At 41.2% G+C, this 27,731-nt stretch overlaps 1 protein-coding gene across 1 annotated transcript in view; it reads right to left on the bottom strand.

Annotated features, from left to right (window-relative positions):
• Window positions 1-7,184: 7,184 nt before the first annotated feature.
• BLMH (bleomycin hydrolase) overlaps window positions 7,185-27,731 on the bottom strand; it is a 46,222-nt gene continuing 25,675 nt past the window's right edge. Inside the window, exons 8-12 of the mRNA XM_077749835.1 lie at window positions 27,068-27,226; window positions 26,882-26,949; window positions 25,505-25,622; window positions 22,768-22,837; window positions 7,185-8,158 (exon numbers count right to left, since the gene is read on the bottom strand). Of these exons, the coding sequence (XP_077605961.1) occupies window positions 8,007-8,158; window positions 22,768-22,837; window positions 25,505-25,622; window positions 26,882-26,949; window positions 27,068-27,226 (567 nt within the window). The 3' untranslated portion in view covers window positions 7,185-8,006. The remainder of the gene's footprint in view (window positions 8,159-22,767; window positions 22,838-25,504; window positions 25,623-26,881; window positions 26,950-27,067; window positions 27,227-27,731) is intronic.

Here is a 27,731-nt window from a genome sequence, read left to right as displayed (position 1 = left end):
TGGTGGACGGGGGAGGCTGATGATGTGTATTGAGATCTAAGTATACACCAGTGAAAAAGAACAGGAAGGGGGGGAGAGAAGTGAGAAGGAAGGAAGAAAGAAAAAAGACAGAAAGAACAGAGGAAGACATCTTGGAAGCCCCAGCCTTATCACAGAGTAGGGTAGAACCTGGAGGCTTTCTCAGGGGCTTGGCTCTACCTCAGGCGGTGTAGACGGCAACTTCCGGGCCAAGTTACTCAGTGCCATTGTACTTTAGTCTGCCCCCTTAGGAAGGGGGCATCTATTTGTGCTAATTTAATAGCAAGGATGCGGTGAGCCGAGAGGTGAAGCTTAGGGCTTCTCCCAGGATCAAAGAGGGACAGGATTGTTTTTATTTTTTTATTATTATTTTTAAAAAAATTTTTATAGTGTGTTTATTTTTGAGACCGAGAGACAGAGCATGAGCGGGGGAGGGGCAGAGAGAGAGGGAGACTCGGAATCTGAAGCAGGCTCCAGGCCCTGAGGTGCCAGCACAGAGCCCGACGCGAGGCTCAAACCCACGAACCGCGAGATCGTGACCTGAGCCAAAGTCGGACGCTTAACTGACTGAGCCACCCAGGCGCCCCCAGAATTGTTTTTAGAATTCCTGCCCTGTGCGTCCAGCTCCTGAGGTCATTCCTCTCACCCGGAGTCCTACTGCAGTGCTCCCTTGCCAGCTCGAGATTATGAAACCCTCACTTTGGCTTTCTTCCCTTCCAGGCTTTTCTTCCCTTCCAGATAACATGTGCCTCTTTGTAGAGGGAGGTTTCCCCTCGGTCTCCTCTTGGTGTGTCCGTCACCCTCATTCTTGAGGTCTGCGGTCACTGCGGTTTTAGTTGAAAACCAGTCAATATTTCTTTTCTTTCTCCAACTTCAAGCCCTTTTGTAACTGTTTGACACTTACTAGAAGGAAGACCTCACCATAGAAAGTCACCTTTTTTCCCACTGGCTCATGTATATCCATCTTACTGTCCCCGCAAAATGATATAGTCCTAGAGAGGAGGGAAGGGTTTGGACCCCAGACAGTCCGGCACAGTCCTGGACATGTTGGAGACAGAGGCTCGGGGGGAAGGAGTTATTAATAAAAGCTACTGTTCAGCATCTACCAGACTCATTCTACACACTGTCTTTTGTTTTTCTCCTATTGTGGGTACTACGCAGCATAAACTCTGTGACTGTATTTGGCTGTAAATGTTTTTGAAAATAGTCTCCCTCCTTTTCAAGTTGTGAGTTTGCATATTTAATTTTGAGAAAGTGGGGGGAGGAAGGGGCCGAGAGAGAGAGAGGGAGAGAGAATCCCAAGCAGGCTCTGCACTGTCAGCGTGGAGCCTGATGCGGGGCTCAAACCCACAAACCCTGAGATCATGACCTGAGCTGAAACCAAGAGTCGGACACTTAACCGACTGAGCTGACCAGGCGCCCCTCATATTTAATACATTTAAAAATGATTTTTCAGGCATGGAGGAGGACACTTGTGGGGATGAGCACTGAGTGTTATGTGGGAACTAATTTGACAATAAACTATTTGTAAAAAAAAAAAAAAAGATTTTTCAGTAAAAGTGCTATGGACACTGAGGCTCAGAGAGACTCAGTAACTTGTTACTTACTTGTTACACAGACTCCAAGCAGCAAAACCAGCCCGCCTGTCTGAGTCCTAAAGTCCCGCACACCCCACGGTGCTGGGCTGGTTTGAAATGAGAAAGGTACCAGCAGTGAGAAAAGCAAAATAAAACTTTGTAGGTTTTCCTTCTAAGTCACCTTCATGAAGTCTGGACCCTTCTGTTAAGCACCGAAATGAGGATCACAGAGGCTTTCTTCTCCTGCTACTCGTCCCTGTTGAGCAAGTTACAGGAAAGCAGATTTCAGACCTATGTATAAACTTTTAGTTGAACATCGCTGTCAGAATGTAGGGCATTTTCAATCAGGCAGCCAATCAGTATTTACCATGAGCCGGGCTTGTGAACACCACGGTGAGCAAGACAAAGCCCCTGCCCTTGGGGAGCTGACAGCGAGTATCGACTTTGGGGAAAACAGACATGAACATATAAATAAATAGAAGACTTTCAGAAAGTGATAAGTGTGGTGAAGGAAAAAGACCCCGGTCACAGTAGACGGGGACAGGTGTGGAAGAGGTAGAGGCAGTGGGGGAGGGGGAGCTGGCTACCTAGGTGAGGTAGTCAGCCATGAACTGAGTCATGTGAAGGCAGTCAAGCAAAGACCTGTGGGAAGAGCTTTAGGAAGAGGGAACAGCAGAGACGGGAGTGAGCTTGGTGTGTTGGAGGGACCAAGGAGGGAGAGAGTAGTTGGCAGGAGTAGAGCGAGCAAGAAGGGAAGGGAGGAGGTTAAGTCTGTGAAGGTGAGCACAGGCCACAAGGCTCCTGTCACTGAACGTTCCAAGTACAATTCCAAGGCTTTCTTAACCATTTTGGACAAGTTTGGATGAGGTAACCCATATGGTCCCTGGCCAGGTGAGATGCAGGGAGGCTACAGCTGTAAGTCAAACACATTCTGGTACTTTCCACCATATGCCTGCCCTGCCTCAGCTCCCTGTTCTCCTGAACTGCTGCTGATTTTAAAAAACAAAATGAAATTGGGGCACATGGGTGTCTCAGTTGGTTAAGTGTCCAACTCTAGATTTCAGTTCAGGTCATGATCTTGCATTTTGTGAGACTGAGCCTCTCGGTAGGCTCCACATTGACAATGTGGAATGTGCTGGAGGTTCTCTCTCTCTGCCCCTCCCNAAGCACTCCATCACATCAAGAGGAGTTATGGAACTAGAGTTTTTCTGTTTTGTTTTGTTTTTTAAATCTAGAGTTTTTCTAGAGGAGTACGCAAAGTGAAAAAGAGCAACTAGTATTCAAACTGCACTGAGGGAGAGGAGCATAGACGGGCTCGCCACCTCCACAGCCCTGTTTCCAAGTAACTGCAGCTGCGAGGACTTGAACATTGGCTCCCTCCCTTTCATCCTCTCCCTTTGTGGTAATGCGGAAAAGGCCGGGAGCTTAAAAAGGGAAACAAAAACAACTCAGGCTGGTTTATTCCTAGTTTTCAATCAAATTGTATTGTAGACCACAGGGAGGAAGAGTCAGTGTCATGAGCAGCAACAATGGTTCAAACAAGTTGTCCTAAACATGGGAATGCTCATCTGGAATCACTTAGAGAAGTCCCGCCTAACCAAGGACTATGGCGGGAGGCAGCCGCGAGGTTCGCACACACCACGTGACTAAAGGAATTAGAGGGCAAGCGCCCTGGCTCTGCCAGCAGCAAATTAAAACTAAGCTGCTCTTTAAGGACAAGCTGGAGCAAGCAGATGGGTCCTGACCACATCCTGAAGGCATGTCTCATTATCAGGTTTTGACTTCTTGGAAGTGAAGGGTCAGCATGACTCCACACGTCTCCAGAGTCGTCCAGGCTGGCAAAGACTTTCTAAAGGTTAGAGTGTCAGTTAAAGAGTTCCCAGTCACACCTTCCTGTATCTGTGCTCAGTGGTCACCCGACCATTTGCAGGTTCCTCCGATTCAGGTCTCTGGTTAAGCCTTTGGCCCATTTCCCTTTATCTCCAGCAGTGGAGACATATGCGATGCTGTTTGTTTCACCCCACTTGATCCTAATTTTATTTGGGAAATAGCCTTTATTAAATATCTCATTATGAAGATTGTTTTTTATATATTGCAGATTTGGTTTATAATTTGAGGACTTTTGCATCTATGCTTACGGGTGTGATTCACATGTAATTTTTGTCTCGTACTATCCTTGACAGAGTTATGCCAGTCTCACAAAATGATGCTTTATGCCATAAAATAGTTCTTTATCTCTTTCCTTTTGGGCTAATCAAGATTCCCCAGAGGTTTCCAATTTCCTGGGTGCTAGAGTTCTAGGAGCCCAAGATGGCAGAGAACATTCAGAATACAACTACTCACTTGCTCCCCTTCTGGTACTTGCATCCTCAAGTATGTATCTGACCTCCAGACCGTAAAGCGTTTCTCTCTCTTGAGAATAAATCCTGAATGGGCTGAGGGAGCAAGGGAGGGACAGTCACCAGCTGCCCAAAGTAGGGAGGGGATCTAACAGACACACTCAACCCTTCAGTAATCCTTCTTTCGCTCCCAGTTCCCTTAATGGTTACCCGGAACTACCATACTGGGGAATTATGCAATATAAATTGGTTTGCTTAGCACTAGCTATCTCCACCATCGGCTCACGATTTGACTTTTTCAGCTCTGCTAAATGGTTCGATGCCTCTGTGGGCTTTCGAGCTTATTGTTTCTCCTCTTCTGTTGCTCCTGAAGTTGTGGATTTAGGTGTTCTAAACAAATCCCTCTACTGTCACGTTTAACAAAGTTAAGTGTATCTTCTGGTTTTTAAATATCTGCAGTATCTATAATGGTAGCCTCCTTTTGACTTCTTGTATGCGTATGTGTTTTATTTTTTATTTTTTTTTAATTTTTTTTTAAATGTTTTATTTCTAGGAGAGAGTGAGACAGTGTGAGCAGGGGAGGGTCAGAGACAGAGGGAGTCACAGACTGAAACAGGCTCCAGGCTCTGAGCTGAAAGCCAGCTCAGAGCCAGACGCGGGGCTTGAACCCACAACCGCGAGATCATGACCTAAGCGAAAGTCGGACGCTTAACCAACTAAGCCACCCAGGCGCCCCTATGCGTATGTGTTTTAATTAGTCTTGCCAAGATCTGTTAATTTCCTTTTTAAAAAGACCTAACTTATGGCTTTGTTGATCCTATCTCTAATTTCTGCAGATTTTTTAAATGTTTATTTTTAGAGAGAGCACAAGTCAGGGAGGGACAGAGCAAGGGGGACAGAGGATCTCAAGAGGGCTCCGTGCTGACAGCAGTAAGCCCTAAGGGGGCTCAAACCCACAAACCATGAGATCATGGCCTGAGCCGAAGTTGGATGGTCAGTTAACTGAGCCACCCAGGTGCCCCAATTTCTGCACATACATTTTCTTTCCTTCCTCTTTTAGTTTTGTGGTTCTTATGTCTTGACGTAGATGCTTAGCTCAATTTTCAGTCTTTTTTCCTTTCTAATAAAATTTTAATGCTATAAAATTTAAGTACTGTTTTAGCTGTATGTCATTTTGATATGCAGTATTTAGCACTGTTCAGGTTAAATTTCCTTTATGATTTCTTCTTGGATCTAGGAGCTAATTTCTAAACATACAAAAACCTTCTAGTTATCTCTATAGTTTCTAACTTAACTACTTGGAGATTTGTTGAGGTTGACTCTACTTTCCAGTATAGGGTTAACTTTTGGAAAAGTTCCATGTGTGCTCAAAAAGAATAGGCAGTTATTAGATGCAGTGTTCTATATAGATGTCCATTACACCAAACTTACTAAATGCTTAAATCTTTTATATATTCGTTTGAGTTTTTGGTTACTTGATCTAACAATTAAAATCTTCCATTATGATACTGGATTATATTTCCATATAGGTATCAGCTTTTTGCTTCATATATTTGAGGTTATGTTATTAGGACATACTAATTTATAATTTAAAATCTTTATATTTTTCTAGAGAATCAAGAAAACATAATTATGTAGTGATTCTATCTCTAGTAATGCTTTGTTTTAAAGCGTATTTCCAGGGCCACTATGTTGTACAACTCCAGGGAGGCTGTGAATAACATTTCCTGGAATCAGTCTGGCTACTCAGAGTAGGCCTAATTTTGCTAATTATTAGTATTGCCACACCAGATTTAACTCTGGTTACTATCTGCCTATCTTTCCTATCCTTTTTTATATCACAGGTTGCTGATGTCTCTTATAATCAGTTTATGGCTGAATTTCTTTTAAAACTCCAGTTTGACAATTTGCCATTTTTTCTGGAACATTTAACACATTGATACATAGTATAATTATTGACACATTTAGATTTATCTCTCTTATTTTGGACACTCTATTTGTCCTGGATTTTTTTTCTCTCACCATCTTTTTATGATTGGTTATATTCTTGCTTGGAAACTATATCCTGTAAAAAATACTGTACTATTTTTTAGTAGTGAACCTAGAAATTTAGATAGGTATAGAAGATATATAAATTTATATAAAATTTTTATACATCTAAATATATTTGTTTTATATAACTAAAAATAGATATATAAATCTAGATAATCTAGAAATCTCAGATTTATTATTAACATATCAAAGGTTAATCAATATACTTACCTTCTTCCTGAATGATACAAAGAATATGTTTAGTCCATAAACATTACTAATTACAATGATCTGCTTTCACACATTTTAGTTTTATCTTTCTTCGAACCCTATTAGACTTACCCCACAGGTACTTTTGTTTATATGACGCATGTATTTATCGCATTTCAGATCTTTCATACTGGAACACTTCCCTTCTGCTTGGGCAAACTTTTGACTGAAAATATATTTTATTTCATCCTTGAAAGACAGTTTCATTGAGTATAGAATTTGAGGTTCATAGTTACCTTCTGTGAGCACCCTGAAGGTATATTTCACTCTCTTCTTGTTTACATAGTTGCTGATGAGAAGTTAGTTGTTAGTCTAATGGTCTTTTCTTTGGAGGGAGGTAATCGGTGTTCCTGGACGCTTTTAAGATCTGTTCTAGGGTTTTGCCATGATGTGCCTAGAAGTGGATTTATTCATCTTGCTTAGAACAGGAATACTAGATTATTATAAACACTGTGATTAAAGCCTGAGCCTTTATCTAGTGTTATCTCGGAAAGTGCTGTGACAGGTAATATCCCCTGCTAGGACTGAGAAGATTCTTGGAAAGTCAGAAAGGTAGGGGGCGCGGCACTGATGGGAATGTTGATTAGGATGCTACACTTCTTTGCTTTAGTGAAAGGGAGGTCTCAGTGAAATATATAGTCTCCAGCCAATTCCGAGGCTGGGCCCAGCAGAACTTTATTTCCTCTCTTGTAAGAGACCCTGGATCTGGATGAAAAGAAACGGTTCAGTGGCAGAGACACAAGCTCTCTTGGATATGGTGCTTGGGAACCCCCTGCAGAAGCCAGTGAGGATCAGCATAGGCTGGGAAGGATCATCTATCCCAGAGAAGCTGAAGCCGGGAAGCCCTGAACTATCTTGCTGTTTTCCACTTTGAAGAACAAGAGTCACTTAGTTGCTTTCCTTTGTTGCTAAATAAAGAAACTCTTAGGTCAAATAAAGCCACTTACTCTCATTTAGCAAAGTGTTTTATTCAAAAGCTTCTCAGCACCATCTAGTTGTCAGAAAGAATGGTATCACTTTTTCCTGCCCACCCAACTCCCAATTCCAGAGGCAGAAGGTAAGCCATTTGGCCCGAGCTCCCCTTAATGATTATGATTCAGATCATGATATGGTTTTGGTTGTTTTCACACTCCTCTTCTTCTCTAAGCCTCTACTTAACCCTGACTCAAGTAGAGCTGTGCTCCCCCACAGTTCCAGACAATAGGAAGGAATCATGTCAGAGCTGATCAACCTCCTATCCCTGGGCTATTAGAGACATATAAAATTACGTGGGGGGAAAAAAAAAAAAAGAAAAAAAAAACAACGGAATTCAGTGACTGCCATCTGGAAGGGACAGTGATACTGTCAGGCAGCATGCAGTTTGAAAGCTCAAATCTCAGGATAACCCTCCCCCAACTCTACTCTAGAAACAAGGAGCATCAGGTCCATTTTCTCTCCATATTCTACAATTGCTCATCCTCTCCTGTCTTATTAAAAGAGACACTAGACCAAACCTTTTTGACAGACTTAAGACAAACAATTACATCTGATTAAAATGCTAAGAGATCCTGAGCTGTTGGAGATGAGGAGAGTACAAAGTGTGGCCTGATCGTTCCCTTTAAGAATATTTTGTTTCATCATAAAGCACACTTCTCCAAGAGGTTCCTGGAAGAGAAATCCAAGAGTCTGACTGTGTCCTGTGGGAACCCGTGTAACTTTGGCTTCAGTCCCTGGGTCTGTCCTTTGCAGCTACTCCAGGTCCCATGGGAGGAGGAAAGAGCTGGAGGCAGCATCACTCGGCCAAAGCCCCCATGGGGTCCCAGGCTGGCAGGACAATGGGTTCTTGCTCTAACACAGCTAGCACCTCTTCAGGGACATGCTTCTTGTCCACGACCACTTCATAGACATATTCAGAGAACCATTCATCTGTCATGCACAGGTAACCTGGAGCAAAGAACAAAGGCCTCATGAATCCAGAGGGCAAGGGGAAAAGAGAAGAAACTCCACTGGCGCTATAAAGAAGCTTGTTACAAAGCTAATATTTGCACAAGTTTTCAGCTTTCCTCTCTATAACCTCACTAAATCTAAGTCTTACTAACTGTTCTGTGAAGCAGACAGGCCAGGCAAGGCTATAGTTTTATCAGTTCGAAAACTGGGGCTCAGAGTAACGAAGTGACATGCTCCGGTCACACAGGTGAGTTTCAGACCTGGGCCTTACACCTAAGACTGTTACCAGATCCCGTGCTGTTCCACTGCCCAGGCCGTCGGGGCTGAAGAGGAGTGCATGACCCTAGAAGATAGGTGGAAACGCTTCGTGTTCGTACAGCCATGCCACGGGGATTATCTCCATCGGGGGCCAGAAGGGCAAGCACACAGGTTCCAGTCTTACCTACCTAGCTTCTCACCATCACTGGCTGTTCTCCTACCTTTCTCACTACTGTATTCCTACAGCCAGCTAAGCTGCTAGGGGAGACCCAAGGGGGCCATGTCGTCATTCCCAGGAGCCACTTGTTTGCAGATGATACTGCGTAGTCAAATGATAACAGTCTTTTGCTTTCCTCGTGGGAAACCTGACGTGAGGATCAGGCAGAATGGGGAGACTGAGCCTGCATCCTGACCTCTCTCCCTAAGGAAGGCCTGGGAGTTTCTGGACCTCCAGTGGGCAGACTGTACAGCCACAGCTGAACCGGCACCCAGGCTGGGAGCTCAGCTGACACAAACGTGGCGCCGTCAGCTATCCGGCCATACTCGAAGCCTGCCTTTTCCCATTGGGAAGATGAGCACATATCTCGGGCTCCCCTAGGACAAAACAAATTCCCCTTCAGGAACATACTTCCAACAAACTGAAACGGCAGGAAAACTGCTTCACTTGAGTCACTGATAATATAAAGAGCAAAATTATCGTGAGAGACTGCAGTGTGTGTATTTAAAACAAGAATCGGTTGGGGCGCCTGAGTGGCTCAGTTGGGTAAGCGTCCGACTTCGGCTCAGGTCATGATCTCACGGTTCATGGGTTTGAGCCCCGCATCAGGCTCTGTGCTGACAGCTAGCTCAGAGCCTGGAGCCTACTTCGGATTCTGTGTCTCCCTCTCTCTGACCCTCCCCTGCTCATGCTGTCTCTCTCTCTCAGAAATAAAACATTTATTTTTTTTTTTATTAATTTTTTTTTAAGGTTTTTTTNAAAGTCGGACGCTTAACCGACTAAGCCACCCAGGCGCCCCAGAAATAAAACATTTAAAAAAATTAAAATAAATAAATTAATAAATAAATAAAACAAGAATTGGCCAAGGAGAGAGCAGAGAACAGAAAACTGCGAATCTACACAGGGGCCCCGCACCTCCCACGCAAGGTCTCACAGGGACTAGCAATCATCGTCATCATCACCATCGTCACCACTGCCCACCTCACCACAGCACCTGTTCTATACCAGGCACTTGAGCCACTTTTATCTCAAAGTGTCTGTGCAAATCTGTTTCTGTGTTGTATCCCTTCTCACTACAAAGGAGCAAGAAAAAGGGGGAAGATGTAGGTAGGCATTTCTGTCAAGGCAGTCCTCTGGTGCAGCAGTTTTCAAACTTCTCAGCCCTGGACCCAAAGTGTATGTATTCCCTTAAAATTACTGAGAACCCCAAAAAGTTGTTTATATGGGTAATACCTGCCAATATTTACCGTATTTGAAATCAAAACCGAAAGTTAAAAATTCTAATTCATACGAATTAAAAAACATGAATATAAATAACATATTTTTAGGAAAAAATCACTATATTCTTTAAGACAAAGTAAACTTCAGTTAGAAAAGTGGTTTTGTTTTACAATTTAATGTCTGGCTTCATGGAAGACAGATGAATTCTTGTATCTGCTTCTGTCTGCAATCTGTTGTTCTGGCTGAAGTACAGGAAGTAAAATCTGGCCTTACACATAGGCTGCTGCAGAAGGGAAGACCCTGCAAACCCCCTCAAAGGGGCCCAGGGACCCCCAGAGGTCTTTGGAGTACACTCTGACAGCCACTCTGATTTAAGTAATTAAAATGCGGCATGAGGGTAAGCTACGTGCTGTGACAGAGGACCTTATCTGACATAAAACCACAGCTGTTTTGGTGAGGTCATCCGTGCCCAATTCTCCTCTTCAACTCTGATAGAAGCCAAAGACAGCTCACTCTGATGTGGCACAGGGTATCTGTTCTCATAAGAAAAAGCCCCGGAGAAGTGCCCAAGGGCTCCTTCCAAGTCACGTCCAGGAAGGCATCTTTGTCCGTGGAAGCCAGCCTCCTGATCCGGCGCTCCGCTTCTCAGCAGAGGAGACAGGCAGGGGAACACAGGCAAACGCCGTAGCCTGCGTCGTTTCTGTCTTGATTATATTCTCCAAAGTCCCTGCTTTGCTTGTGTCAGCCACTCAAGGACCTGGCCTTACTGTCACCTGCACCATTGCCCGTAAGTTCTGTCAATGGATAGATAGTTCTATCAACAGATATCAACTATCCATTTGGTCAGCTGAAGGACCAACCAGTACTTGCCACACATACTAAGTAACTGCTTCCTGAGAAATCCATTATCTGCTTTCCCCAAAAGGAATTATCCGTGGGCAAGGAGACCAGACTACTGAACACCACACCATTTGAGACCTCAGTCACCCTCCTGCCCCCACATAATCCAAGCTAAATCAATCCCTAGCGTAGCTCTAGACAGTGAGGCAGGTGAAGGACAGGGGCAGAGTCATGTAATAAAGTTCTGTGTCCTTACGACAATACTATCATCACACAATCAAATGAGTCTTCAAAGAATGCACAGAGAAAATGGACAATAAGTACATCTACACTATCTTGTTCCAAAAGCAGATCAGATTAAGTCCTCACAAATTAAAACTCCTATCAATTGCAATCCACACTTCCAGTGTCGCTACCAAGAGGACCTGCCTTGATTAGTCTCTCTCTTCAGGATATGAGTTCTCTGGGGGCCTACAAAAACCTCACAGTCTAGGTGGCCGCCAAGTAATTGCACCCTGAGTAGATAATGAACTTGGGGCTGCTGTAACTGTTGTGTACTGCGTGTCTTGGGAGTCTGAGATTAGGATCAGTATGTCTGAAGCCCAAGTGAGTACTGTGTACGGGAGCAGCAAAGTACCCATTCAGGCAGGTTTAAAGTGGCCATTTTGACTTGAAGAAAGTTGCAGCCTAGCCCTGAAGCACTTCAGCAAGGAGAAGAGGCATTCCCCAGGGAGAATGGAATGGGGTGGGGGGGGGAAGGGGGTATTTGCAACAAGGATCTGAGGTTATATTTAGGGAAACAGATAAATGGATAAAGAAAGTCAGCTTTAGGAACTAAGGTGAAACTAAAGTTTGCTTAAGCTTTAAAGTGGTTGTTTGGGGCACCTGGGTGGCTCAGTTGGTTAAGCATCCAACTTTGCCTCAGGTCATGATCACATGGTTTGTGGGTTCGAGCCCCGTATCCGGTTCTGTGCTGACAGCTCAGAGCCTGGAGCCTGTTTCAGATTCTGTGTCTCCCTCTCTCTCTGCCCCTCCCCCACTCATGCTCTGTCTCTCTCTGTCTCAAAAAAAAAAAAAAAAAATTTAAAGTGGTTGTTTATATGCACTGAGAAAGAAAGAAACTGAACAGTCCCTCCAAAAAACTGGCAATGTTTCTGTATTTGTTAAGATAAAGGGTAGTGTTGGTCTGGGAAGAGAAAAACGGTGTTAGTCGATACAGCTCTAGATGGATTAGGCCAGTTTCACTCAAAATCAGAATAGTTGTGAATAGGTTAGTTTAAGGGAAAGATCTTTACCTGAGAAAACAGTTTTCTGAAATTCTACCAGAGCTCTAACATTTAACCTCTCAGACTTGATTAAGGGGATATATACATCATCATTTATCAATTAGGTAGATTTTCTATCTTTTGCTGTCTTTGGTCTGTGAGGTACTTCACCTCACTAACAAACGATTTGTGGTTAGCATGGGGGCGGGGGTTTAGGGCTATTTTTTGAAAAAGGTGTGACAAAATCAAGTTTCTGTTCTGCTCCAATGGATGTGTCTGGCAGCACGGACCTAAGGAGGCTGACTGTCAAGGCCTCAATAAGTCATGGCCCATCTTTCACCTGATGGTGATAATGCCAGGCTGAAGAAAGCCTCCAAGAAAGGAAACCTCACTGGCATTGGTCTATTTCCAACTTCCTAATAACTAGTGAGAAAAAGCTACATGGGAAATAGCCAGTCATTTAAAATGAGGTTGCAAAGGCTATGTAGCAACATGTGAAATATTTCAGTGATAAAAGTAAAGTATATTAAAAATGATACATCCTAGGAGCACCTGGGTGGCTCAGTCAGTTAAGCTTCCAACTTTGGCTCAGGTCATGATCTCATGGTTTGAGTTCGAGCCCTGTGTTGGGCTCTGTGCTGACAGCTCAGAGCCTAGAGCCTCCTTCAGATTCTGTGACTCCCTCTCTCTGTCCCTCCCCTGCTCATGCTCTGTCTCTCTCTCAAAAAATAAACAAACATTAAAAGAATTTAAAAAATAATAAAAATTAAAAAATAAAAATGATATATCCTATATAATTACAACCATGTTACAAATCCAGATACAGGTGAAAAAAATCTTACAAAAAATAACAAAATGATAAATTTATACAACAGGGCAGGTGATCTTCCCATCAAAATTTCTGAACTTTTGTATTGGTTTTTGACTCTGAATACTAAAGATTACCCAAATAACGCTTATTATAACAGATTTTGGAAACATGGGAGGAGGAAGATGAAAAGAAACAAGATGAGGAGGAAGAGGAAGAAGTGGATGAGAAGAAGAAGAGAAATTTAAAAACAGCCTACAATCCCTCCACCTTGGGATAAGCCCTGTCCACATTTTACATATAGCTTTTGAGAGACTCTATACATTTAATAAAATGAGATATCATACATGCTCTTCTATTACAAAGTACCACACAAGCTGTTTTCCAATGCGTCTCTTTCCATGCTGATTCAAAAAAAATTCATCTATCTACATCATAATTTTTAAGTGCTGAAATTGTATGAGCAAACCAAAGTATAACCAGTCCCTACTACTGAACCTGGACTGTGCTTTCGTGCTTAGAAACAACATTGCTATAAATAGTTTCGCAACAAAATCTTTGCACACATCCTTAATTATTAATTTTCTTACATGTGTTTGCTTGCTATTTACAGTTTTCTTTTGTAAACTGCCTGTTTGGCACTTTATTTTTACCTGGTATGTTTGCCTTTTTCATAGTGATCAGCAATAACACACTATATATTTATCTATTATAACGGTGGCATACATTTTTTCCTATTATGTAATTTTCCTTCTAATTTAGTCCATGATGCTTTCTAGTCTACTAAAACTTTGTATTTTTATGAAATCAAATTTATCAATTTTTTCCTTTATGGTTTCTAACTTTGGTGCTATGCTTAATAAACATTTTTCTGCTATTATAATGACAAATAAGAGAAAAAAAGTAAGAAAATATTAGAAGCATAGTCTAAAAGAAAACCCACCACTCCTTAAGGCCTTGGCATAGTCTAGTCTCCAATTATGAACATACACAATTTCAACAGATAATTAAATGGTGATAATCTGTCAATCGCTTTTGTTGGGTACCCACTGTGTAAAGCAGCCATAATAACTAACATTTCTATACAGTATGTTGCAAATGTGCAAAATGACACAATCCCTTTGAAACGGAATTTGGCAGTATCTAGAAAAAATTCAAATGCATTTACCGCCTTCACTGATGCCATTTCTGGGACTTTATCCCAGAGACGCACAACACTTGCGTGAACATAATACGTAGTTATGCACAATAACTAATACTTTTTTAGCACTTACTATATGCCAGGCACTGCTCTAAGCACTGGGCATACAATAACTCACCACAATACTGTTTGTAATAGCAGAAGACTGGAAATACCCCAAGTTCCATTAGTAAGCGAACTGGTTGAATAAACTACGGTACACTGAGACAATGGAGAATAATGGAAGATAATGAAGCTGTCCTGATATGGAGACATACTGAGAGGAAATGCTGTTTAGTGGTGTGAGGGCAAGAGGCAGAGAAGGGTAACAGTGGGGCACCTCTGCTGCACTAAACCATGCTGCAAACACACACCAGAAGCAAACAGAAATGGTGCCTGCAAGAGGGGAAGGGAGTGGAGAGTGACAGAGATGGGAACAGGACTTCTCTTTAGGTTTCCAGGTAATTTGATTTTGGAACAATGTGATTTTTATCATTTATTAAAAGAAGTACACTTTTGTTGTTGGTTTTTTTTTTAAATATTTTAATTTATTTCTAGGAGAGAGAGAGAGACAGAGCAAGCAGGGGAGGGTCAGAGAGAGAGGGAGACACAGACTCCGAAACAGGCTCCAGGCTCTGAGCTGGCAGTCAGCACAGAGCCCGACGCGGGGCTCAAACCCACGATCCGCGAGATCATGACCTAAGCGAAAGTCAGACGCTCAACCGACTAAGCCACCCAGGCGCCCCAAAAGAAGTACACTTTTGAAAGTAAAACACGCATAAATCTGTGGGGAGCTTTACTCTGCAACGCAATTTGACATCCACTATCCTTGTTTTGATTTTTAATCCTACAACAATGCTACAAGGCAGGAAGTGTTGGTATGAATTGTCTAAAGTCGTGAAGCCAGTAAGCAGAGGCCGCATTCAAACTTACGTCTTCAAATTCAGAGTCCTTTCCATGAGGTTCAGCTTCCTACTAGAGAGTGCTTGCAGACTTGGTAGTTACGGCTTAGGCACCAAATAACAGCACGTGATCTAGTTCAGGCAACTGAGCTCTCCACCTGTTCCCACATTTCACATCGGCAGTCATGTGCTCAGGTTTTGTGAGGTCTGCTTAAGGGGTATTTTGTATCTTTAGATCAAGGAGATGCCATGTGTTCCAATGGCATGTATTGAGAAGACAGAGAACAGGACAGGGTGGATGTTTTAAGAAAAAGAAAAGAGAAGAGAAAGGACACCGAAAGCACCATTTGTGAGACAGACATTGGACACTGATATGAGAAAAGGCTTCTTTTCCCTCCAGAGTAACCACAAAAGTTTGGCTCTATGGTGAGTCTGGCTATTCATTGATAAGAGAAAGGATACTCCTATAACTTGATATCACCTATAACTTTTTTTTTTCCCCCCAGAAACAAGAGCTAGAGAACTTACAGAGTGAAAAATATGGTAAGGAAAGAGTGTTTTGGTTTGTGGGTTGTATTTCTTTAAACCATCAAATCACAACCAAATTCAGTTACAGCAGAAGCACACGCTTCTGAAGAAGGGTTCTCTGCTGAGTCCAGAGAAAGCCTGTCTATCTCTGGGCTGAAGAGAAATTGCACCGCACCAACCAGTCTGATTTCTCCTTTCCCTGGACCCATGAGCATGATCCAGGCGAGCCTGAGAGCACACACAATACTGCCAGATCTCAGACAATGGACAGGAGGGGCAAGTAACGATTTAGGTGTCATCCAAGGGCCTATTTTCCCACCGAAACTCAATGACTTCCTTCTGACCCCAAAATTATCATGATTCCAGTTTCAGGCAAAGCTTGCTTTTCCATCTTGAAAGCTCACACTATTTCTTGGCCTCATTCCTCAGGCGTGCCTGAAGCATGCTCCCCATGCCAAGACAACCTTTCTCTGGCTGGCCTCCCACTTCCTTTCCAAAAAAACTCGCAACCCTAACTCCTTTTCTCAGACTTCACTCACCCTTGAAGACTCACTAAAGAGCCTTCACAGTTCAGTCACTCACCAGCTACTTTGCAGTTTACTCCTATATTATCCTGCACTTTGTCTTGTGTTTATCTTTACATATTCGTCCCCATAACTAAACACTACATGTGGGGCAAGATTTACAACCTCCATTGGTCCAGCTTCCATCCTCCTGTGCCCTCGCTGCCCCTGGCATTTGAAGGGATCAGTCCTGCTGCTGATGTGGCAGAAGAGCCTTCCCATCCTGCATAGTTTCCAAAACCTGCCAAGAAGCCTTTTCCCTGGACTCATTTCCTGCCTGCTCTGCTGCAGCACGATTTACCACCAAGTTCTCCCTGACGCCTTCTAGTCCCTTGACTTTCTGCTAACCCCTCACCCTCCTGGGCTTCAGTATCTTCCTCCTGCCTCCCCGTTGTGGGGGCCCTCCCCAGCTCCCGCTTCGCCGTCATCTGCCTTCTTGGAGAAATCATCTCTTCTTTTCCCTTTCCAGGTCTACTTATCCTATATCTTACAGTCTGAGGAGCACACCATGAGTGCTGCTTCTGTCGCATCATGGCCCTCTCCAAAGCCCCTTCTTGCGTCCCTGATAAGTATAAATTCCTCGGTGGGTCAGGCACTCACTCCACCATGGTCTGCGCACGGGTCCCTGCACCCCATCAATAAATGCGAGGTGATGCTCCTGCTAATGGTTTTTTCTCAGCACTAGGTTTATTCACCTCTGCTACTTCTCTCACAAAACTAAGCCCACAAGACAAGTTACTCATCCGGTAAACTGGTGATGTAGCGTGATGATCTCACTAGTCCTATATTCTTAGAGGTCTGAAACTGGACGTGTGGGCAGATTAAACAGCCCTCCTCTAGAAGAGAAAATTTAAGGGAACTTGTAAGCAAACAGAAATTATACATGTTACTGATAGAGAAATGTGAAACCATAAGGAGTTAAATTACTGTCCAGGATCTATAATCAAGCAAGTAGTCACGGTCTCTCCTGTTTCCACGATATAATATTAGATGATAGCAATGAGGACTTTTTTTTTTTTTTGCCTAGCTTTGGACGTACTGTCTCCAAAATCATATGGGATAGTTTGGCTGGTGAGGCTGGTTTTCAGGAAGTAGGAGAAGTTCAGATATAATTTGAATCAGCCACATAAATTTCTTTCTAGAGATTAATCTAGATATGCCAAAGTCTCTTTCACTGGAATCACTAAGAGATTCTCTTTTAGGAAGAAATCTGGAAATTTCATTAAAATGAAATCAGGAACAGAGGCTACTTGTAAGAAAAGATGAAGAATATGGTTTTAAAAACAATTTCAAATGTTCATGTATCTGAAAGGCACAAAAGTTGTTTGAAAAATGAAAAATCTTGGTTCAAAATGAAAAGTAGGAGATACAAAATTTTTTTTCAATGTTTTATTTATTTCTGAGAGAGAGAGAGAGAGAAACTGTGTGAGCAGGGGAGGGTCAGAGGAAGAGGGAGACCAGAATCCAAAACAGGCTCCAGGTTCTGAGCTGGCTGTCAGCACAGAGCCCGACGTAGGGCTCAGACCCATGAACTGCGAGATCATGATCTGAGCCGAAGTCGGACGCTTAACCTACTGAGCCACCCAGGCGCCCCAGGAGATACAAAATTTTTAAAAGAAATACTTTCTTTCAGTGAACACTCTAGAATGAAAATAATATTCTCCCTACCCTCACTTAAAGGCTGTGTTATTTAGCATATTAAGAAACTAAATAAGAACTATGTTATGATAACTCCATGTTAAGAGCTCTGCTACAGCAGATTTTAAAACTAAATACCATCTCATGACTAAGGAAACCCATCAGAGAAGTAAAGTTCCATAATAAGACTGGTTCATTAGGAAGACCATCCAAGAATTCAATTTACTGACTACCAGAAACACCTTGTTATGTGCATGACAGAATGTTGATAATTACTGAAGCTGGGTGATGGGCACGTGGAAGTTCCTTAGGACTATTCTGTTTACTTTATATATTCTTGAAATGATCCATAATAAAAAATTAATAAAAACAAACAAAAAAACCACTATAAAGCAGCATGGACAAAATAATTCTGGGAAATTTGAGGTAGTTACAGCATGCTAAATTTGAACATACACCTTCACAAGGTACCCCACCCTGCTCCCTCCTTATTCACATTTCCAGCCATAAATGGTGCTCTAAGAGCCCCGTTTCCCGACATCAGCCATTTACATGATGTTCCTTTATAGTTTTATATGTTCCCTCAACCACTAGTTTCCAATCACCAAAGATTATGAGTCATTCTGTTGTTCTGTTATTCCATGAGTGGTCTAGCAGCTACAAGAGCAGAGAAGCTGAGAAGAAGTAGAGTTTAGTGGTTAAGACAACAGGCTTCCGTGTCAGACTGTCTAGGTATAATTCTGGCTCTGTCACTTACTATCTTCATGACCTATAGGTTATTTTGGCTTGAAGGGTGCGCTCTTTTCAAATGATTTTCTGACTAGTGAGAGAAACACCAAAGGTTATTTCCTCTATTTTAAATTCTTAAATGTTTTACAAACTATTTCACTCTAACAAGCCTATCAACTTCTAAAAATGGAGGGCAATAGAACAAGTCCCAAGATCTGTTCTCTCATCTAGTTGTGATATTCATTTTTTTTTTAAAGATTTTAATGTTTTTAAGTAAACTCTACACTCAACGTGGGCCTTGAACTTACAACCCTAAGAATAAGAGTCGCATGTTCTACCAACTGAGCAGCCAGGTGCTCCTCCATTTCCGATATGATCCATAAACATACAAAACACAGTCAAGTATTTTAAGCAGGTGAAAAAAGAAAGCCTTGTTGGTAATACAACATGTTAGGTACACATCCAATTTTCAGGCCAGCTGACTGAATACTAGAATTCACCAACATGAAGTAACCCAATGGGCCCAGTAAGAAAAGAATTAATTTCTCTTTTTATATCTCATGTAGTCAGAAGGTACTTTTGTTCATTTGGGGAAGCAGGTTATTTGATTTACTTCATCATCTCTGAGCAGGAAGGGCCACAAACATGCCGAGTGGGGAAGACCAAAGCCAGGACCAAGCAGAAGACAAGGGCAGCATGCCTAAGTATCTCTGCTCGGTTTACATCTGGCTTGAGTTATCAACACTGCTTTTTCAGAACCCATCCATCTTAACAGGCACACATCCCACAGAGAATAGTAACAAACTGTTAACAATGTTATCTACAGAAACAAAATCCCAGGAATGCAGTTTAAGGTTGTCATGTCTCCAGAGAGAGCACAAACAGAGCTCCTGCCTCACACATGCCGGCCAGCGCCCACCAGGTGCCAGACAGGAGGGCCTCACCCTCGTGTAAACACGTATCACCAGCATGACTACATACTACACATACTCTCCTAGGGTCAGGCCAAGTGTGCTACCGAACTTAGATCGTGTTTTCTTCCCTTCCTTCCTGTTAAGTAAAAAAAAAAAATTACGAAGAAACACATGAAAATAATTTATTTATTTTGGCTTTGAATGAACTATTCCTTATCCCCACTCAGCTCAATTTCTTATCTTTTAGTTTTCCACTGAAATGCTTTGCTCTGCATAGTCTCAGGCATTTCAGTTATTCAGGAACAACAAAAAAAAGTTAGTTTAATCTTAACTAGATAGTTGAAGATTTCACCAGAAGGATTACTGGCAGATCACCAGGATCAAGACCTCAGTTCTCTCAACATAACGGAGTAAATTAGCAAAAATAAAACTTTTACTGAGTAAGTAAAGAGGTATAGTTGGATGGGAAAAAAATAATAAAGTGGCCCAGAATCCTCTTTAAGAGTAGGTATTTAGGTCCAAAGTTATAAAGGCAATAACTCACACCACACAAGAGAGAGCATTTGTCTGACGTTATGTGTTTATTCTCTCCTAAATGGATACCACCATGTAATGTAAACCCTGAGAGCTGTTATTTTTTCTTTTTTGTAATGCAAGTGCGTGACATCGGCCTTGATTGCAATGGGATCCCCTGCAAAGATGCTTATCTCAAATAAACACATTGCCAGCCACACAGCTGGAGAAAGGGCCAGGCCACCGCCCTAAACTGAGGCTTCTTTGTTTTAGAAATCCTAGTTGATTTCAATAACTGACCATTTAGGCCACTTGCTTCTTCTCTTCCCACGCTTTAAGTTCCTGCTCTTATGTTTTAAATTCACCAATAAACAGTAAGCCTGCAAAACCCTAGTTTCCCATCCTCAATTCTATTTAAAGCAGAACCCCAGGCATGTGCATGCTCTCTACCTGCAACCTCGATGTCTGGCCCCAGGTGAGCTGTGTAACTTCCAGGTTCTGTAAGCAATAAACACACTTTTTCATAGTTTCCTGATGGTTACCATTGAAGGGTATCTTGCAATCATAATAAAAACCACAAGGTATGGTCAAGCCACAACACTGGCTACTGACAGGCTGAGACCAACAAAAACCACACTACTATCCACAAATTGAGTGACTGTGACAAATGGAAAAATATCATGGAAGCAAGCCAACAGGTCCAGGCTCCTCTAAACAAACCATAACTTTAGTCCACTTCCTAGACACTAACCGTTACAGTCACAAGCGCAATTACAGGGACCAAATTACACCAAAAATGAAACAGAAGCTACAGAGGTTCCTCTAAAGCAGTATCTTTTTTAAATGTTTTAAAATGTTACAAATATCAAATCCTTCCAAATCAAGACAAGCTATTCCTTTGCATCCATTTCTTAACTACTACCAATTTGCAGATATAAATGAATTGAATGACCTTTAATCTTTCTGCTAGGTTTGTTAAGGTTTCTACTCTTCTCCACCTGATCTCAATGTGTATTTGTCTTAAAAATAAAATTCATCACATAAGGAATCACCAACTTAAAAATATGCTGCACTTGGGGGTGCCTGGGTGGCTCAGTCAGTTAAGCACTTAACTCTTGATTTTGGCTCAGGTCATGATCTCACAGTTCATGGGTTCAAGCCCTGTTGTCAGGCTCTGTGGTGATGCTGATGGTGTGGAGACTGCTTGGGATTCTCTGTCTCCCTCTCTCTCTGTCTCTCCTCTAATGTGCATGCTCTCTCTCTCTCAAAAATAAATAAACATTGAAATAGATATATTAATTCACACTAGTTATTTTAATTAATAAGTGCCCACAATCACAGAAATCACAGAAGGGGGATACGCAACTATCTGATGATGAACTGCACTAACAGCCCTGGTATTTGTTTACATACAAACACTGAGCTACTGAGTTTCACAGCAGATCCCGTGGATGGTCAGCTAAAATCTACCAATGATCCTATCATGAGGAGACGAAAAGACTTGGAATGACAGCTTCCAGGTTTTGGCTGTCATATATGGGCCCATGCTGCTGAATCACAGCACATTCAAGTCAAGTTTAAAACTCAGGTTAACAGACTCTTCTAAGACAGTAGTTTGCAAATATAAATGACTGACGTCCCATTTGCTCACTTTCAAACCTCCACACCCCTCCTTCTCCATCTTTTACCCTTGGAAATCGTACAGCTCTGAAAAACATAGCTGGAAAATCATTATCTAAACATACAGGGAGGCAACAGGCAACGAGCTGCTGAGACCTCTATTTTCTTTTCCAATAAGGATGTTTCTGGCTGATTCCTGGTTGGTGAGATGTATGAAGTGTTTGGGTATCTCACTGGATCCCCTACCTACTTCTTCTCAGTCTCCTAACTGGTCTCGTAAGCTGTAGTTATGGTGTTTTTCTAAGCCAGAATCCACTGGCTAAATGTTAAGAAAATGGGCTGTGGGAGGGGCATCTGGGTGGCTCAGTCAGTTAAGCATCCGACTTCGGCTCAGGTCATGATCTCACGGTTCGTGGATTCGAGCCCCGCACCACTCTGCACTGACAGCTAGCTCAGAGCCTGGAGCCTGCTTTGGATTCTGTGTCTCCCTCTCTCTCTGACCCTCCCCTGCTCACACTCTTGCTCTCTCTCTCAGAAATAAATAAAACATTTAAAAAATTAAAAAATAAATAAAAAAATAAAAAACACTAAAAAAAAAAAATATGGGCTGTGGGAAAGAGCTGCTACAAAATGCCACCAACACACATGTACAATACTCTATGGTGGTTGCCACTTTGGGTTTGAAACCCTAAAAATTAAAGCATAAAAACACCTTAGAAGACTTTTATCTACTATGAAAAACTGTCTTGAAATATATGGTCTCAAAAATTTGCAGGAATATACCCTAAACTGTTAGTCAATGGTGATCTCTGGGTGATAGCATTATTAGAAATTTTTATTTTCTTCATTTTACTTATATATATATATTATTTTTGTTCAACTCATACTACCTATTACCTGTAAGCTTTTAGCCTAATCACTATAATATCTTTCTGATTTCTGCCTGGGTTTTGATTTGTCGGAATAAGACAGTTATAAATGGTAATCAGTGTGTTCCTCTGCTCTTTGGACTTCTAAGGAGTCTCCAATAAATACCTAAGGTTTCTTGCCAATCTTATTCTCCCACTCAAAAGGCTCTGATTTTCTAGAGAGTACAGTAGGTAAAAATACACCAAACAGCATTTGGTCACTGGTCAAGTGGTTCTGGTCAAAGAGGTCTAGTAGGGTCAGCATGGTTTGAATGGATGCTAGCACATGCTGGTGTCAGAGATAAACTGTGGGTTCACCATGTTGGTCACAGGGATCGTGGGGGCAAACTAGATCCTCAGATATTCCATAGAATAATCTAGCTAATAAAGTAATTACTGAAAAATACTTCACACTAGTGCAGCTTTTAACCCATATGTCTTAGAAGGCAGAGTAGCACAGACTCCAGTCAACCCTGAGTTAGTATTACCAGATTAAACTCACCTTTGTGGCCATGATCTTCACCCCATGAGTTCTCCACTCTCCATTTCACAAATGCACCATCCTGGTCATCCTGCAAAAAAAGTGGAGAACAGTGTATAGTCTGAAACTAGATCCCTCCTGCTGAGGTGTCATGTAATTTTAGCTCTTCCTCAACCACTTAGAAGAAACAGCCTTCTCTACACAGCCATGATACACACTACCAGGCCATATATTCTCTACTGTAACTAAAGGGACACTCTAATAGAAGTGGGGTTTAAAATGCAATAAACCCAATGAAGTGACAAATACTATTTTCTCCTTTACACTGCAGTCTATACTAAAAATAATAAAATGCTCCTTGGCTGAAAATAAGAAATGTTAAATTACTAAAAGTGGTGAATACTATCTGAAGACAGGGACCCTTGCTTTTAATCAATTAGTATTCTTTGTAAAGGCTTCCTACTATATTGATTTTAGAAATGATTCTAGGACCTAATCAGAGGTTTAAAAAGAAAACAAATATATTTTCATCATACTGCCTAATTTTCTACTTAAGGGAACCAAGTAATGATACTCTCCAAATGTGCACTTTTATTGATCCAGTTACACAAATATTGAATTTAATACAATACAGATTGAACGGCAAAGCCAAAGTAAAAGGACTGTTTTCATAAAACAAAATCCAGACATTTCCACTGTTCTCCCTCCTCTATCTTCATTAATAAAATAAACTCAATTATAACCTTCTTAAAGGGACAATGACACTTATCATGATAACCTTCTTTTATAACCTTTACTATAGTGGCACAGAAAGAAAGAGGAAGGCTCCATTTGGGAAAAGACTTTTACTCTTTTATGTTTACCTGGGGCATTTGCTGATGTCAAAACAACTTAAATCTTTGTAGCACGAGAAGAGAGTTGGCTCCTGCATTATCTCCTAATGATTTCACCTGTCAACTCCTACTTGCATATAACTGCATGAGTCTCAGCTACATGGGATTTGACTCTACTCTTGGCACTTATCTTAGATCTCAGTAATTTTCAGTCTCTGAAATAGCCAACAATCAAACCAACAAGTTTCAAACACCCTTTTCTGTACTACCCCTGAATCTTGGCCCCAGGTACCTTCAAAACCACATAACTAAACTCTACATTCTGGGGCTAGCTTATCAGATGTGTGTTTTGGTTTTCTACTCCCCTCACTGTAGTACATTTTTACTTTCCTTTTAAATATCACCACTAGAATCTATATCAGCTAGGGTCATTTATTACAATGAGTCTGCAAATGTATCCTCTCCTTTCCTTTGCCAATGAATTCCTACATGGCCTACATGCAGCTTTTCTCTGTGTCATCTACAAATATAGAATAATACCTGGACCTCCCTCCTAGGGATTCCAAGAAATCAGCAACAAGAAAGAATACCCCAGAATGTAGCTACTAGCATTTATTTTTGTATAACTATTCAAATGCAGTGCAAACTCATTTTGGCAGTCAAAAGCCCAAATTGGAGGGAAGAGAGAATCTCAATATAAAATTCCAGTTATGATAATATAAATTCTGCTTTATACTATTAGCACATAAAGTGGCTCCATTCCCCTGAGGAAAAAATAGCATCTTAATACATGATACCAACCAAAGAATGGAAGGAGGTTCCAGAGAAAATGACATGGTATGTATGATTTTTATTTCTAATATATATGATTTTTAGCTCTGAAAAACAGGAATATCACACAGATGGAAAATGATAAAAAGCTGAACCTCTCCTGGAAATTATAGGCTTTTCATTTATTTTTGTTCTTTAATAATCCTCTAAATAATTAAAAAATTTAAGGAGCTTTAGTTATAAATCCACTAAGTTTTACAATATAGCAGGTCCAAACATATAAATGTGAACAACTCAGTATTTTATTCTAAGTATTTAAATACTTTATTTAATTTTGTAGTTTATTCTGTTTTTTATAGTATTTTATGAAAAGTTCCTTCTAACGTTTTGCTTATAATGTCAAGGTAGTTTTTCTGTGACTTCCTTTCCAGTGATTTGGCTAGAAAAAGAACATTTCTGCTATAATGGTAAAGAATTAAAGTAGTTTGAAGTCTTTTTTTCCTTTGATCCCTAGCACAGGAGTAAAATATACACTTTACAGCTTAGAAATGGGCGAGCTTATTTATGAAAGATAAAATTTCAGTTACTGTTTCCAACACTGTTGTGTCCTACAAATGGAGACACTACTTTTCACAGTATTTCATAGGAAATTCTAAATACTTTATAATTTCTTGAATAGCTGTGCAAAATCCAGTAATGGGCACAAAATCCACAAATTACTGTTTCTGACATTTTACTACTGAAGAACCTGAATGACAAATGAAAAGAAAGTAAGTCTGAAAACGTAAGTCATCAAGATATGAACATAATTAATTCCTTATAAACAGATTTTATTTATAAGTTATTCCTTATAAATAGAAGTAACCTTCTCCCCCAGGTTCTCTTGTTGACCTCTCTTCACACCAAGAACTTCCAAAGTCACAGAAAAGCTGTCCCTTCCTTACTCTTTTTGACCCAAATTCTGCTCCTCATGGAAAGTTCCTATTTTTATTACCTCTGAGCAGGCAGCCAAACCCCAAGTGATGGAGTACAATATCTTACTTGGAAGTTAACTTTTAACAGAAATCACATGAATGAAGTTCTCTTGGGTAACAGTACAGGAGAACATGGGTCCATCTGTGCAAGCACTGCAGTAGGCATGCCGAGGGTCATACCTTCTCTGAGACAGCAGTGAAGGTCATGGCGTGGGTCATAAGTGACTCACCAAAAGTCAACCTCTCAGCTTTATTCATGTTCTTCAAGGAGACACCAAACACTAACTCATGATCATAGCTGTAAAAAGAATGGTAGTACAGAATAAAGACAGTACAATCAAGGGGGAAAATCGGCTTCTGGATGTAAAAGGAACACAGAAGAAACTGAAGGGCTCAACAGTTCCAAATAATCATGGGCTATAGCTCTTCAGAGAACACCGTACACATGCAGAATTTAGTCTCCCGATGGGATTCCACTCTCTATGTGCCACAAGAGTACCGAGGAAAATATGAAGTAATTAAACACAAATCCCCATATCAAACAGCTGACAAGATGAGTTTGTAATGGTCATTTTGGCAAGAAGAGCTTTTAAAAAACTTTGCTTTTTAGATGTTTATTTTTGAGAGAGTTACGAACAGAGCAGGGGCAGAGAGAGGAGACAGAGGACCCGAAGTGGGATTAGCGCTGACAGCAGAGAGCCTGCTGAGGGGCTTGAACCCACAAACCCGGAGATCATGAACCTGAGCAGAAGTCAGATGCTCAACCGAATGAGCCACCCAGGGGCCCCCACCCCACCAAAAAAAGAAAAGAAAAAAAAAGGTCTCTTTTGAGCTGAGCTGGGAGAACCACCCAGTTTCTGAATTCATTTAGCTCACTGTTGACAGTGACATTTAAATAAACAATGTCAAAAATATTGAAGAATACTGTCAAAGTTTAGGAAAAAACATGAATTCTCTCTTTTAGCAGATTTCTTTTCTCTGTTGTTAACTGTCAGCTAATTTCTCAACTGCTTATAAGTAACAATAAGAAAAAAGGGTTGTATGTTATAATTGTCAAGGAATTTTGTATGATTTAGTTGGCAAATGAAACTTCATTGTCATAAACAACAAGGAGGAATGCTTTAAAGCAAACATGGATACTAGTCCTTAGTTGTCACAAAGACAAAATACATAAGGCATCAAAGAAAAGCAGTTAAGAAGGATGAAGTAGCAAATAAGAAGTCTAAAAAAAAATCTTTCTTCACTCAATGAATACACTGAGCAGACTGAGAGTAATCAACTATTTTTTAAAAATGCTTTTCTCACTAGGATGGCTTTTGGGAACATGCGACAATTTCAGCTTTGTATAAAGTATGATCTTGACCTCCCAGGTTAGAGCATATATGTACGTGGAGTTTCTGCTATGATTCCTCAAACTCCACGAGACAGAAAGAGAGATCCACCCTCAGGCCAACCTTAATCTTTGGGTGAACCTCAGCTGAGTCATTTCATACCAAGAGTGCACTCCAATAGCAAAAACTCACAAAGGATTTTCTATTTTAAATTTCTTGTACTCACACATTCATGTCACTGAGGCCCAGCTTGCCACTGAAGTGTTTTCCAACATCACAGCCAAACCACACAGCCTAGAAATGGAGGAAAGAGGAAAAAACAAAGTCACATAAATCCTATTTTCCTATTATACCAAACAAGCAGGGAAAGAAGTTTTAACCCCAATGTGGAAGACACAGAAATGACACCAACCTCTCCATCTTTAATGGAGGCTGCAACCATCTTCTTCAAGAAGTCAATGGGCTGATTGTTATATAGAGTTTTTCTCCCGCCAACCATATTGCTTAAGTAGTCCACTGTGTAAACTCTGTTGTACTTGTGCTGAGGCCGAGGGTCATTCACTAAACAAATCTATTGAGATCAATACCATGTTGATTAGAAATTAAAACCAGGAATGTGAAACAAGACACACACACCTGTCCTCTAAGTTCATATGTGGGCATCAAACTCCTCACCTCTGCCTACAAGAAAAAAGACATTACAAATACCTTGTGTTAAATAACAAACAAAAAGTGATAAAATCATATGAGAGAGATTCTTGCAGAATCTAGTTATGGACACTCTTTGGGAGCTCCGTCTACTTGTTTTTCCTACTGGCAAGAATAGCTCCAAAACTAATTCTGAAGAATTGTGTGTACTGAGTAAGGCGAGATGGAGATGACATCACTATAAGACTCTTGATCTCCAGTTACATGACAGGCTCAACTCCTGGCAATGCAGCAAACAAGCTGGGATTTCACTAATGCCATTTGCTTCTAAGAGGGTCAAGATACCAACAAAGTAAGAGGCTCTGGTCATCTTGCTGGATTGGTGGAGAAGATATGGAGAGAGCAGGATAAATAGGATAGAGCTCCCT

This window comes from Crocuta crocuta, unplaced genomic scaffold (genome assembly GCF_008692635.1).
Source record: "Crocuta crocuta isolate KB4526 unplaced genomic scaffold, BGI_CrCroc_1.0 scaffold149, whole genome shotgun sequence".
Taxonomy (NCBI): Eukaryota; Metazoa; Chordata; class Mammalia; order Carnivora; family Hyaenidae; genus Crocuta; species Crocuta crocuta.
The sequence above is the reverse complement of the archived record's forward strand: the minus strand, read 5'-3'. Positions and strand labels throughout refer to the sequence as shown.